A 14,010-nucleotide genomic window follows, 5' to 3' on the forward strand; every position below is an offset into this window, starting at 1 on the left:
CTTCATTTCAAGCAGAATATGTTGCTATTGGGCTGTCTTGCAAGACATTCATCTGTCTTATTTCAAATATGTGTTTGTGCAAAATTTCCTTGTACATTAATCCAGACAATCCTGTGCCTCCACGGGCATATGGATATGCAGCTGATTGGAGGGCATTTTAGGAAGGAAACGCTGAATAGGAGCACATCCAAATCACATTAAATAGCTCTTCCCTGACCATCCTAATGATTCAGTCTCTTGATGAGCAAAGCTCCAGATTATTCCCATGTTTCCCTCCAATTTTTTATGTCTTGGATAGTGAGCATAGGATGTCTCTGTCCTTGAGTTTCTACAACTTGTTGGCAACACACAAATGAATCTTTCCAAACTCCTGGTATTGACAATGGAGAGAAATAAACACAACTCCGGGGCACACTTAATTTCACCCTACAATAAATCCTTAATACAGGTGAGATTAATTGCCCTTTGGAATTGGGAAGTTTCTTTTCCCAGGCTATGGAGGATGGCTGGTTTAATTACCTGTGACCTTAGATAACTTATGATGGGATGCCAAAAAAATATAATCCTGAATAATCCATAACATACTCCTTCCTGAATATAATCTTTCTGTAAAAACACACTTTGTTTCCAAAAGGCCAGATGCAACCTGCAGGAGAAACTGAGTCTCCTGCTGGCAGAACCTGGGCATCCTCTGTCCCTGGTGCAGGAAAATGCAGGAGGGAAGGCATGATGGGACAGACAACGAGGGGATAGAGGATTCGTGGGAAATCTCCAGGGTCTGGGTGGACAGACACAGGAAAGGAGGGAGTTCTGGAAGGAAAAGGAGACCCAGAGATATGAAAGAGGAAGGGAAGTCAGCCAGACATGGGGAGCATGTAAAAGAAAGTCTAGGGGGTGTAGGGAGGAAATCCTAGAAGGAAACCAGAGAAAAAGAAGGGGAGGATGGAAAGGCCTGGGAGGCAGGGAGAGGGAAGTGCATTTTCCACATGAAATCTGTGCGTTGGAGCAGCACAATAGCGACCTGCAATCCCCACGCTGTGGGACACGGCCCTGGGTACGACCGCGCGACACGGCCCCGAGGTTTTCTTACTTTCATTGTTCTCGTTGACATTGTTGCCATTGTTGGAGCGGGGAGGCAGGTTGGGCAGCTTCTCCACTGAGTGTTTCCTCAAATTCTCCATGGATACAGGTTTGAAGGGCTCCCGGCCGACGCACACCAGCACGTTGGGGCAGTGGAGCAGGGCCTGCATGCTGTCGATCTGCAAAGGGAGCAGCAAGGGGAGCACCATGAGCCCAGACAGAAGAACTTGGTTCTTCCAGGTCTGCAGTCAACTGACAATGAGCTGTCACCTAAATAAAAGATTATTTGGATAATGGTCTCGGGCAAGCAATGTTGTTTTCAGGACTTTCCTGTGCAGGGCCAGGAGATGGACTTGATGGCCCTTGTAGGTCCTTTCCAGCTCAGGACATTCTGTGATTAAATGAAAATAAAAGTGGTTCTGGAGAACTTTGGGGTCTACCAGAGCCTGCTGGAGAATTCCTCCATTGAAAGAGAAGCTCTGCTATGTTCAGATCAGATTTCCTAAGACAGGGAAGGTCTGGGAGAGATTGCCTAAGGGAGAATATATCTCATTTATTATGTATTATACAAGATTTCATGTATTCTAGAAAAAATGTGGGCATATTCCATGTGGCAGTGAGGAAGAGGGTGAAACTGGAGGTGTTTAAGTTTGCCTTACAGAGAATTGTAACCTTTGAATTCTTCTAATTCTTGTACGGGGCAGCTTTTATTACCTGAAAAATGCTACATCTCATTTTTTCCCTTAGTTGATCCTTTTCAGGATGAGGGACAAGAATTGTGACTTCCCTTAATATTCCCTCAAATACTGCTTCAGTTATAACCCCAAGTATTGCCTCAGAGCTGGACAACGAGGGACATTGTCTCCAAAGTGGGAAGTGCCTGTGAAGGAATCTTTGTTCCTCCATGAGAACTCAGGTTTGCACCCTTGGTCCTCACCATATGACCTGTTCCTGGATCACACACCGAGTCCTTCATGAGTCACTTCTCATGGAACTGTGTAATCCTAGCATAGTTTGAGTTGGGAGGGACTTTTTAAGTGCCATCCAGTCCAAGCCCCTACAATAAGCAGGGACATCTTCAGCTGAATCAAGTCTCTCTGATCCCCCTCCAGCTTTTACACAAATACATTTGTCTCTCTCAAAGAGCAGGAATCAGTCCTGTGGGAAGCACTGGGCAGATCCTGGACCCATCTTCCATCTTGTTTCTGCAACCTCTCATTTGAAAGATGGGAGTTGAGCTCTCAGGTAAAACACTTGATGTCTTTCAAAAGAAGAAGTCTCTTTTACAGTCTGAGAGGACTTTAGAATGGCCAATTTCTGGCAGCTTTGTGCATCTCCCCAGCGTGGGATGTCCCTTCCTCCTCAGCCTCCTATGTCAGAAGAACATCTCTAGAGCATAGGGAAGACTTCAAGAGAAGACCCCACCATGGGTTACCAAGCCAGCACTGGTGTTGGGCTTATCAAGATGCACCCTGACCTCACCCTGTCACTTAACCATCATCCCCTTAACGAGAACCAAGATAAGGAATCTCAGGGGAGCAGCGATGACAGCTCTGCAGTTGTCACACGTGCCTGAAATAACAGCGAGTAAAGGAAAGAGCTCGGCCTCTAAGTATTGTTACAGCCAAGGAATGAAGAACCAGGGCCCCTTTGGAGCCCAAGCCCTCAGTTTGTGAAATGCTCCTGGGGTTTTCCAAAACGTCCCACCAGGACTGTGGGAGGCACTAAGGGATTGGTGTTGGATCTGGTGCAAATAAGAGGATAAATGTGTGGAGAGTGGAAGAGCAAGACAGAGATAAATGGAAGAATATTCTAGAGCCAGTTAATCACTCCTGAAAACATTTCTTACAATAAAACATATGGCATCAACTTTTTAGTGGAAATACAATAAAAACCCCTTTATCTTTCCATTCTTTTTTATTTTCTGCTTGTGTTATGACAATGCTTTTGTGTTAGGCCCATCCAGTTTGCTATGAAACCCAAAATAAGAGAACTTTTCTCACTGAAGCTTTCCTTAAATTCTGCAAAGCAACAAAACTGCCAAATTCATGTGATGGGTATCATGACACAGAAAAGTAGCTCACAAATCTCATTTTGCCTCTGTTCACTCCACTTATGGTCCATCTATTACTAAAAAAAAATCTTTATATAGTCCTAATGAAAATAGCTTTCTAGCTCACTTTAAAAGTTTATAGAAAGCCTAGAACTTAATAAATCAAATATTTTAAGTATGTTTTTGCCACCTGTATATTTAATTTCCTTCTTTACTTTTCTGTTCTCTTTCCCCCTGATCTTATACAAGTAGAAAAAAAAGTGAGGATAAAAAAGAAGAAAGAGAAAAGGAAAAAGAGGGAGAGAAAAAAAAGGAAAAATAGACACAAAATATGTTCTGTCCATAAAGTAAAAGAATCTGTCTTTCAAGCCCCACTAAGTTTATGAACTGTTCTATTTGAAACGGACATTTTTTTCAGTGAAAGCTATTTTTTGCCCACATTTTCTCACGTGGTTCTGTGTCTGGGTGTAGATATTTCAATCACACTCATCACTGCTGTGTTGTGTGTGCAGAAAATAGATGGTGCCAATGACAGAGAGTCAGGGATCCATGGAGCTCAGCTGGCTGAGCTCGGGAAATTATACATTCTTTTATATGGAATAGATTTATGTCACTTCAAATAGTCTATATTTGTAGTATGGGGTGTTTCTCACATCAGCAGCACTTTAGCTGTGTTTGCGTCTATAATGTAAATTTTCTTCCTAATGTCTTGCAAGATTAATTTCTTTGAATTAACAATTCCAGAGATTCATCTTTGTCATGCTTCATTGCTAAAAGAATATTGGTAGTTTGAAATACAACTGAGTGTTTTCTGAGGGTTAAATAAATCCCATTTCTCACATTGATTTAATGCAGCATCCACTGTTTCAGGGCAGTGCGGGGTTGGGATAACAGTTCGTTCCCTCTGCTCCATACAGAGCCTTCCCACGCTGCTGCAAGAATTCCATCCTCTCAACACACTGCCTGGGATTTCCAGAGAACATCTGTTTTCAGGGCCATCCATATGACATCTTTTACTAGAGCTGAATTATCACTGAACAGCACATCCCCTCTTGCGTGTTTAACGACTTGCAGCTCACTCGGTGTGTCCTGGGTGAGGCCCATGCAATTCTATGATTTTAAAGTAATAGTAAAAGCTCAGATTCCTCTGGTAAACAGATTCCTCACCTCCCTCAGGCTGCCACAGCAAGATTCCTGAGCAGCCATGCTAGAATATTCAGAAAAAACAGTATTAAATCCCACCACAATTTAGCTAAAATACACCAAAAGGCAATGGATTGTAAATCCTTAAAATCTGGTGATCACCTGAAGGAGATGTGATGGAGAAGAGAATGACCTGCTCTCATATTTCTCCATTAATTCATCACACAGGATTGTAACTCCTCATCTACAATCAAGGCTTCTTGGCGGAGAACAGCCAATATTTTTGGGATACAGGTAAGTTCACCTGATGCAGGTCAATATCCCCCCTTGGACATGCCTGATTCTCACTGATGACATAGTCAGTCATCTCAGTTGTCTAAATGTAGATTCACAGAACAATTTGAGATGTTCTAGAGTATCCAATGTCTGCCTGAGGATGGCTGACAGGATAAAAGATACATATGAGACCAGAATGCTCAGCAGGAAATATCAATCACATTCATAAAGTTAGAAAATGAGGTATCTTCATTTGCAAGCTGAGTCCCAAAATATGGAAGCTTCAAGAATATTTTAATCCATAAGTGAACAAATAGGAATAAAATGGAAAAGAAATAATGGTAAATGTGATAAATGTGATAAATGATGATAAATGTGTTATGATGAATGATAAATGTGTTTGGTGGGTTAGCAAAGAGTTCCTTTGGATCACTCAGGATCCATTCAAGCCTCTCTGGAGTTCCTTCAATGTAACTCAGTCACAGTTAAGGCTGTGGATTATCAGAGACAAAAATCCACCAAAATTCATGGGATCAGTCTCTATGAGTTGGCACTTGGTGGGTTGGAATAGATTCCCATAATATTTTATTGCGTGATACCTGAAAATTAAATCGAGTTTCTCAATCTTACTGTAAAACCCGATCCAAGCCCCACTGTAACAGATGGAGAGAAACTTGGTGACCTCCACAGACTCTGGATCAGGATCCAAGAGGATTATGGTTGCTGTGAGTGAAGGTCTGGACAAGAGCCCAGGTTGGATGAGTCTTAGAGCAGCCTGGTCTAGTGGAAGGTGTCCTTGCCCATGGCAAGGGTTAGGAACAGATAATCTTTAAGGTGCCGTCCAACTCAAATCATTCTATGATTTATGATTCATTATCCCCCACCAGAGGAACTCCCTGCCCCATTGGAACATGGCATTTATAGATTGTTTAAAATAGCTTGATGTTCTTTCCAATGAACATCATTTACATGATTTACAGACATTTAACTCCACTGGGTAGGTCACCACAAGTGAAGTGTAATGAAAACACATCCTCTCTTCTGAAATACCCCTTTTTTTCCCAGTGTGGCTGCTATCCATTGAGGATGGATTGTCTCCATGAATTTTTCTGTGCAGGACCCACCAACTGCTGTGGTCTCAGCAAGGACCTCTAGGTGCTACTGCAACACAGTTAATAATAAAATGCCATCAATCCCTATACAGAGGCAAGGCAAACATAAGACCTCTAAAATACGGAAGCAGCTGGTTGTTGTGGAGAACATGCTGTCCTCCGACTCTTCCCAGAGAAAGAGGAGCCACTCAGCCTTGCTCACCTCAGAAGCTGAACACAGATATCAGTTTCTGATGAAGGCAGAGTGAAGGAGACACACCCCTGCTCTGCCTCTGCTGGCTGCAAGCCAGCCAAAGACATCCGAGACTTAGACAAAATGTGGAAATTATGCAAGACATGGTTCAGAGGACAAGTCTATAAACTAATCCACCTTCCAAAGGAGCGCAGAGATGCATGGGAGAAACTGGAAAAGCTGGAAACAGAGGAACAGGCTAATGGTCTGAGTCCATGGCCTGTGCTGTCTCACTGCCTCCTTTCCTAGAGCTCTTCCACCTGCTCCATTTTGTCTCCCATTCCCATTTCCACCTCCTTGGGGTGTGAACAGCCCAGTTGTTTTGTGGTTGTGCCACATCCAATCCGGAGGCATCCAGGCTCTGAACTGATGTATTGTGCTTTAATGATAATGAATTTTGCACTTTATTCATGCAAAGAACCCATGTGCCCTTCCCTTCCCCAAACTTTGCACTGGAGGAATTAGAGAGTGGTTCTTCTGGGGAGTGGCTGGGTGATCTGTGGTCAGAAGGTGAATCACGGGGTGTTGCCACTCCATGCCCACATACAAATTAGTAAAGTAGTGGAAGAAAAGGAGGAGGAAGAGATCAGGAAGTGCATGACTTGTTCTCCCTTTCTCTTACTTTAGCAGGGGTCAGAACGCTCTTCCCTGTCATCAGGAGGAACAGAGAACAAGAGGCAATACTGAACTTGGAGCGAGGAAATACTGCATGGAAATGGATCTAATCCTCTGGAAATGGTAGCATCCAAATTATTAGTCCAGAAGAGAGCACACAGCAACCCTTGCATCTCCCGGATCAAATCTCACATGGTTTCTTAAACTTAATTAAATATCAGATGCCCAGATCTACACAGAATCATGGAATGGTTTGTGTGGGAAGAGGCTTCACAGATCTTTCAGTTCTACCCATGCCATGGGCAGGGACACCTTCCACCATCCCAGGTTGCTCCAAGCCCCAGCCAAACTGGCCTTGGACACTTCCAAAGATCCAGGGGCAGGATAGCCTCTCTGGGCAACCTGTGCCAGGGCCTCTCCACCCTCACAGATGACAATTCCTTCCCAATATCCCACCCATCCCTGCCCTCTGGAAGTCTGAAGCCATTCCCCCTTGTCCTGTCACTCCATGTCCTTGTCCAAAGTCTCTCTCCATCTTTCTTGCAGGCTCCCTTCAGGTACTGGAAAATTCATCCCAAAACCTTCTTTTACCAAGGAAAGATGCATAAATCAGGACAGATTCCAGTGTCAAAGGCTCTTGTAATTACAAGCTGCCACCTTTATTTGATGATTATTTAATGAGAATATGGGGAAGCCCAGTGCTCCATATGCTGAAATGCATCAATGTAAGCTAATCTGCCATTCCAACATTTCTCCAAACATCAGCATCTTCTAGATTTTTACAGACATGACCTGTTCAGGTTTCAGGTTTGCCCACAGTGTAAAGATGCATGAAAAAATGAGAGTTTTGGAAGGCCATGAAGCACTTAAAGTCCCAAGTAAAACATGCAAAAGAGACAGGAAAAGTGCAATAATTCCCTGCTCTGCTTTTTCAGTCAAGTACAGGCAAAGATCATGTGTAGCTATTGCTCTGCTGGCAGCTTTTCCTGGAGTACTCATGGATGCATTTTCCCTGTGTGTGACACTTTGCACACTTATAAAATAAACATTCTGGGTTTTGCCCTGAAAATACTTTGGATGAGCAACTCTTTCATCATTCCAAGAGAAAATCAGAAAATCAGGGGCTGGTGGAAATCACGTGGGTAACAGCAGAAGAAAAACACCTCATGGGAAAAGGGAAAAGGGGAAGGGAAGAGGATTGATGGGGGAATTAAAGGCATGGAGAAAGCATGTTTTTAAGAAACGGGTGAAGAGGATATAAATGGAAAGAAAAGTGATTTCTAGCCTGGTTCAGTTTGGAAGTTTTGATTGTGTCAGGGGTACCACCAGTCCTGCCCCTGTCCACATTGCACCGGCCTTATATGCAAGTTTTGATGGCCTTTTCTGTCTCCACCCATCCTGTCAGCTCAAAATTAGGTCTGACAGTGTTCAAGCTGTGAAGCAGCCAGAGAAAGAGCAAACTGCTGTTAAAAGTGCAAATTTCAACTGAGAAGAGAGGACAGCCTTTCTAGAAAAGTTTCGCTGCTGGTATTTTTCACCTTCTGACTGAAATCAGAGTCCCCCACCTGCCCCTTTGGCATTGGGTTCATTAAATCTGGTCCATCCAACATCAGCCTTTGAAAATGATGAGTCAGAGTAGCATCCACTCCACCCCAAGAGCCTGCCCTGATCCTCTCCTGGGGCAGGATTAGCTTAAAAACTGACGTGCCTTGAAAAATGTGAAACATTTGGTTCTTGTGCTCAGCCTTGTGGTGGCTGAGTCAGTGGGAAGGCTCCAATTTGGGAGTTCAAGCTTTTCCCCATGACCAGAACTTGTCAAAACTAACTCCTTGCATATGGAGAGTATTTACATCGTGGATGAGCAGGTATCCCAGTTGAAAATTGTGGGGGAAGGAGGGAAGGACAACATAGTTGTGCTCCAGTTATCTCTAGGAGCTGAGATTGATGACATAAACCCTCCTGGATCAAGCTCACAGATCCATGGGGAGTTGATACATGGTCTTGCCATCTTGGATGTCTCTTAGCACACAGTAAAATCTGTGGGCTGCAGAAGCTTTGGGCACAAAGAGAGACACATTCAGCTGAAAATTTTTGTTTAATTGAGTATTTTTTTGTTATCGAGTCCAGGTTTCACTCTCATTTTGCAAAGTCCATGGTATGAATGGGAAAAGTGGGAAGATTTTTACTTCTGCTTCCAGACCTTGCTAAGAGTTGCAGCAGAATCCTTTGAATTCCATGTTCAAGGCCCAAAAGAAAGAAGAAAATTGATGCAAATGTAAAAATCCTATCTTTTTCTCTCATTTTACTGGCTAAAGACTACCAAGTCTGCATTTGTAAAACCTAATTTCCCTATGAAAAAAACCCACAGTCTTTCCTGTGAAAATTCTTTGAAGAAACAGTGATTTCTACTGAAAGTACTTACAGAAAATTCACAGTTTTTCCAGGAGAGGGTGGAATTCTGCTATTTTTTGTACTCTCAGCAAACGAATAAATAGAGAGATCATGATGACAAATCTTAACTCTCCTGAAGTCTACTTTTATTTAGTGCTCCTTTTCTGGACTATAAAGAGAGCCATCAACAGGAAAAGCTTCACATTTCTCATAAAACAGTTTTTAACGCAACTTTTCCTAATGAACCCTGATTTTGTTCTGGCAATTTACCTGTTACTGACATAGAGCTGTTTTTATTGGCTCAATACATTTTTTCATAAATAAAACCCCTATACAGGATTTTTATGTCAAGTTTAAATTACTTTTATGCACTTTTGTGCCCTTTGTTGCATTGACAAATCTGCATTTTATAAGTCTGGGGTGTTTTGTTTCTTCATTAACTGTCTGTAATCTTTCCAGAGCTCCAGGCCTCTATACATTGGTAACCATAGAAGTAATTTTCCTCTAAGTGCTTTCTAAAATTTGTTTAAGATGGAAAAAACCTAAATGTGACAAAATTGTACCTACAAAAAAATTTTAATTTTTTTTTTAATCACTTGCATTTAAAAATGAAATCATTTGTTCTGGAGAAAACCCAGAAATGCCAAAAATAGTGGTAGGAGGTACCCATAGGATGGCCGAAACTTTTGGCTGTATAATTGAGGTCCATAAGGGCCAGTTACATGAGTGGTAGAATTTCCTAAATTGCTATTAGGAAAGATCAGGAAATATTAGTGGTCATATCACCAAGGGTGCCAGGGCTCCAGAAGGGTTTGGACAACACTCTCAGGCACACTGTGGGATTTTTGGGATGTCCTGTGCAGGGCCAGGAGTTGGACTGCAGGATCCTTGGAGTCCCTTCCAGCTCAGGATATTCCATGATTCCATGAGTATTGCACATACTCAATAACATTATTTGAAATGTATTTGCCCTGGATTAAATTCAAAAGGATTAGAAAGCAATTACACTTTACTCCATTATTACTGAAAGAACAAAACCTCCTCAGGCTAAAGGAATCATCTGCATTTGGTGTATGGTAGATAAGAAAGTATCAGATTTGTTGCATGTTAGATAAGAAAGTCGCTAAACACGGGGTCCCTTTAACTCCACCTCGTAAGGCACCTGGCCAGATGATCTCAGGGCATCTCAAAGGTTCACAGAACACACCTGGATATGAATCTTCTTGTGGATGAGGTTCATGGAAAGTTTTGCTGAGGTTTACAGATCGCTTGTGTAAATCTCATTGGAGTCATTGTGGTTTTGGCATGGAATCAGAGAATATCCAACCTGAAACCTGTGGTTTGTTTTTAGACCGTGAGTCACACACGTGGTGGGTGGAAAAGTGGCACAGCTCGCTTGATAACAACGGTTTGCTCCAGATCAGGGGCTGGAATTCATTGCAATCCTTCATACCTGAGCACAAAAACTGAGTGTCACAGTGAATACGTCAACGTGCAACCAGAAAATTAACGATCCCACAGAGGCAAATTATCACCTCTCTTCTCCCACTGTTTATATACACACCACATTTTAAACCAGCTTATCTGCCTCCATGTATCCCGTTTTCCTCCTGCACTTCCATCAGCGTCTTGGTGACACCTGTCATTAAGACAGATGATCTTGGTAGAAAGCCACATGAGTGGCCGAGAGGATGCCTGTGGGCAGCCTACAGATGTCCTAGGAATGGCTCTATGGATGTGTAAATCTGAGTCAGGAAATATGTCAGACAAGCCTGTTTCCTGGCCTTGCACCCCTAGGTCACTGTAAATACAGTCATTATCAAGAACTACTTGGTAATAATAGTTAGGCCACCAGCTTGGCTAGTAACGTCTAAAAATAAAAGTTCTGTCTTTACTGCTAAATTAAATCAGTTCTGGATCCAGGGGACTGCAACAGAGTTGCCTCTACCACACTCCTTAGAGTGGTCTTTAGAGCATTTAAAGCCTGGATCAACTGGCACTCTCCCAAGAAATTCCCGGGCAGATCTGGGAGTTAACACACGCTAGGGAGCTTTTCTAAGAAGTGGCTTGAATGTGGCCAGCCCTGTGGGAATTAGACCCTATTTTGTGTGCTAAAAAGTATTATTTGGAGCCAGAGTCTGTGCTCTGGTACTCTCCTGGCTACTGGAATAGCTGTGAGGGCTCATTGTGCGGCTTTGGGCTGAAGATCTTATCCTACAGGTCGCTGGAGACTGGAAAGATACACCAGGTAAGGAGTCACTTCCTTTGGGCCGTTCTGTCTTTCTCCAGCACTGGGACGTGGTCAAAGATATCTTGATTTGCCCCAGAATGCTTGGTCTTGCCTAAGTGCAGCCCATGCCAAATTTCACCAAAACACAAGAGAAAACTGAGGGTTCTTACCCCAAGGAGTTTCTAATAACCAATTTTTTACAGTCCCAGTTCGTGGTGCCTGAGGAAACATTCCTTAACTTGCGATTGCTCCCCTGATTAACCCGCACAGCAATTCTCTGATCCCTCAAGGAAATTCGGTGGCACACGGTGCTCCTTCTGCGACATTCTCACTTGCAGATTCTGAGGCAAAATCGAGTCTTTCTGGTCTCCCACTCGACCTTTCCACACAACAAAACCGGATCAGATTCACTCATTAAATGTAACAACTTACGGTCAGCCTTGAGTGCGCCCAAACAAAAAACATCTCAGCCTTGGCCTCACTCCAACAAACATAAAACTGGCCACATCCCCTGAAAAACTCTTCTGAGGGCTGATAAATCCCATTTGAGCTGCTCTTGGTAATTGCCACCAGCAGCCATAAACTATGTAGAGTATTTGCCATCCCACAGTGTGGTTTCAAACGCCATGTGAGGAGCAACTTTGGATTTAGAGGAAGAGATTGGTTTGGTTTTTTGTTTTTAATTTAGGACAGCCAGCAAAAGGAAGGCCTAGTGATTCAGGAATCAGCACATCTGTGCCTGGACACAGTCATGGTGCTGGGTTCCTGTGACTTAACAGAGTCTTAATGACTGTTCAGCTGGTGGGCCCTGGATAATTGCCATTTGTAAGGGAAATCCTCTGTCGCTGCCTCATTATCCTACACGTCATTTCTTACAGCCTGGGAGGATTTCTGCCCTTTCTGTGATCTCTGTCTCTTTGCCCCCAGAGACATCCTTCCCTCTCCAGAGGCGGGTGGTGGGGATCTGAAGAGAGGTGCATTCCTGTGGTTTAGACCATGAAGAAGAAAACCCACTATGTGGCACAAAAACTTCCCAGAATGGAGTCAAAAGGTCGTTTGATGGAGAAGATAGCATACAATTATTCTTTTTAGTGAGATATCTGCGCACCTGGTTCTTATTTTAGTGTAGAACTGATGTTCTCAGTAAAAATTAGGAAATATGTGATTTCCAACCATCTCATTAGTTAATGGATGTAAAGTCCCATACTTGTGTTTGCCAATATGTAAATATCTGTAGTACTTTGCAACTAGTATATGAAAACTTAGGCCTAGCCTAATTTACTAGCCTCAGTCAGTCTTCCTTTGTTCTGTAATTAATAAAGAGGATCCAAAAGGCAAAATGTTCCCCCCAACCCAAATGCCTCATAAAATAATCAGATTTAGAGGAATTAATTAATTACATCGAGGATTGTCTATATTTTATGGGAAAATGTGCACAGAGTTTTACTGGACAGTTGATTGCGTGTCAATGTTAACCTAAATAACAAATTTCTCTATTTGGGCAGTTAATCCAATTATTTCTAGTTAATCACCTGGAAAACACCAAAGAGTGGCTTGACCTGAAAAAAAACTTTATGATTACTACTTCTTTTATTGCTGAAAATTTAACTGATTTTGCCTACCTAAAACTGAACTAAATTTTTCTCCAGTCCCATGGTCGTCACATTTCTAAGCAAGAAAAATCTTGGTTAATTTGGAAAAATGGGCTATTTGCCCTCCTGAAATGAGTGTTCAAACACTTCATACCTACTTTCTTCAGTGGGACTAGGATTTCCTAGTAGGAAATCTGCTTGATGTTTAGGAATTCGAAACACTGCTTTCCCCTCACTCAAGCCTTCAGGAGTTAGAATGAAAATACAAATATGCAAATACCAATAGAACCAAACTGGATGAACTTCTGTGGGAATCAGGGCTTTAAAATGCTCCAATTCTATGATTTAACTTTGAGTTATGATTGAAATAAACTTAGAGGTGTACTAGAAAAATTTGTGGACTACAAAGGGAAGAAATCCCTTTTCTCTGCTTTCTCAAATCAATTCTCCATGAAAGGAACATAAAACAAGCCTGTGCCATGTGTGTCAAAGTTTATACCCACATAAAGATTTATAACTTCAAAGTGTCCTGAATTTACTCAACAAAGTGGTAAGAATATTAAAACGGAACAGATCAAAACAGAGCCACTGGGACAGAGGTGATTTAACTCATTTTAGGATTTAAGTTCAGATCTGGAATTACAGTAGTAGAAGAAACAAAAGAAGATTGAAGAGAAAACACTCTGAGGTGTATGAACACCTCTTCCACTGATGGATGATTCAGTAACACGTAGGACAGGAAATTTCCCCCCTTTTTTTGTGTTTGGTTTTCAAGAATTTAAGGGAAAACTGGTTGATAAAGAGACATTGTGAACCTGCTACTAAATGCTGTCAATTTTGTTATTCTGAGCCAGTTAAATACGAAGTCAATCCATCAGTAGCCCAGATGCATTGCTTAGGAATTATTCTGCTAATCTGTCAAAATATGGGAATAAATATGAAAAGTTACTGTTCCACTCAATCCCAGCCCTCTTTCCCAGAAATATCTCTGTGCTAAGTCATGGGGGGGAAAAATTACATAGATAATTGGGATAAAAGAAGTTTACAAAATTATTTAAAGAGAATTTGATTTATTATTCAAAGAGAATAATGCAAGAAAAAGGGAAGTACCCAAGAAATATGAAACATCCAGATACCTTTGAATGATCATGGAAGAATGATTTCCATTGTCTTTAACAGAAAATGCAAATTTAAGTATAAAGACAAGATGTGCAGCTAAAATTGAACTCCAGCACCACTGGAAGGAGGTTATATCAGGAAAGCTCAAAACTATGAGTTGAATTCAC

At 42.1% G+C, this 14,010-nt stretch overlaps 1 protein-coding gene across 1 annotated transcript in view; it reads right to left on the reverse strand.

Annotated features, from left to right (window-relative positions):
- The window catches only part of RP1L1 (RP1 like 1), a 45,668-nt gene that overhangs the window by 9,299 nt on the left and 22,359 nt on the right, over positions 1–14,010 (reverse strand). The window contains exon 3 of the mRNA XM_038130532.1: positions 1,091–1,259. Within this exon, the coding sequence (XP_037986460.1) occupies positions 1,091–1,259 (169 nt within the window). The remainder of the gene's footprint in view (positions 1–1,090; positions 1,260–14,010) is intronic.

This window comes from Motacilla alba, chromosome 3 (genome assembly GCF_015832195.1).
Source record: "Motacilla alba alba isolate MOTALB_02 chromosome 3, Motacilla_alba_V1.0_pri, whole genome shotgun sequence".
In the NCBI taxonomy this organism is placed as follows: Eukaryota; Metazoa; Chordata; class Aves; order Passeriformes; family Motacillidae; genus Motacilla; species Motacilla alba.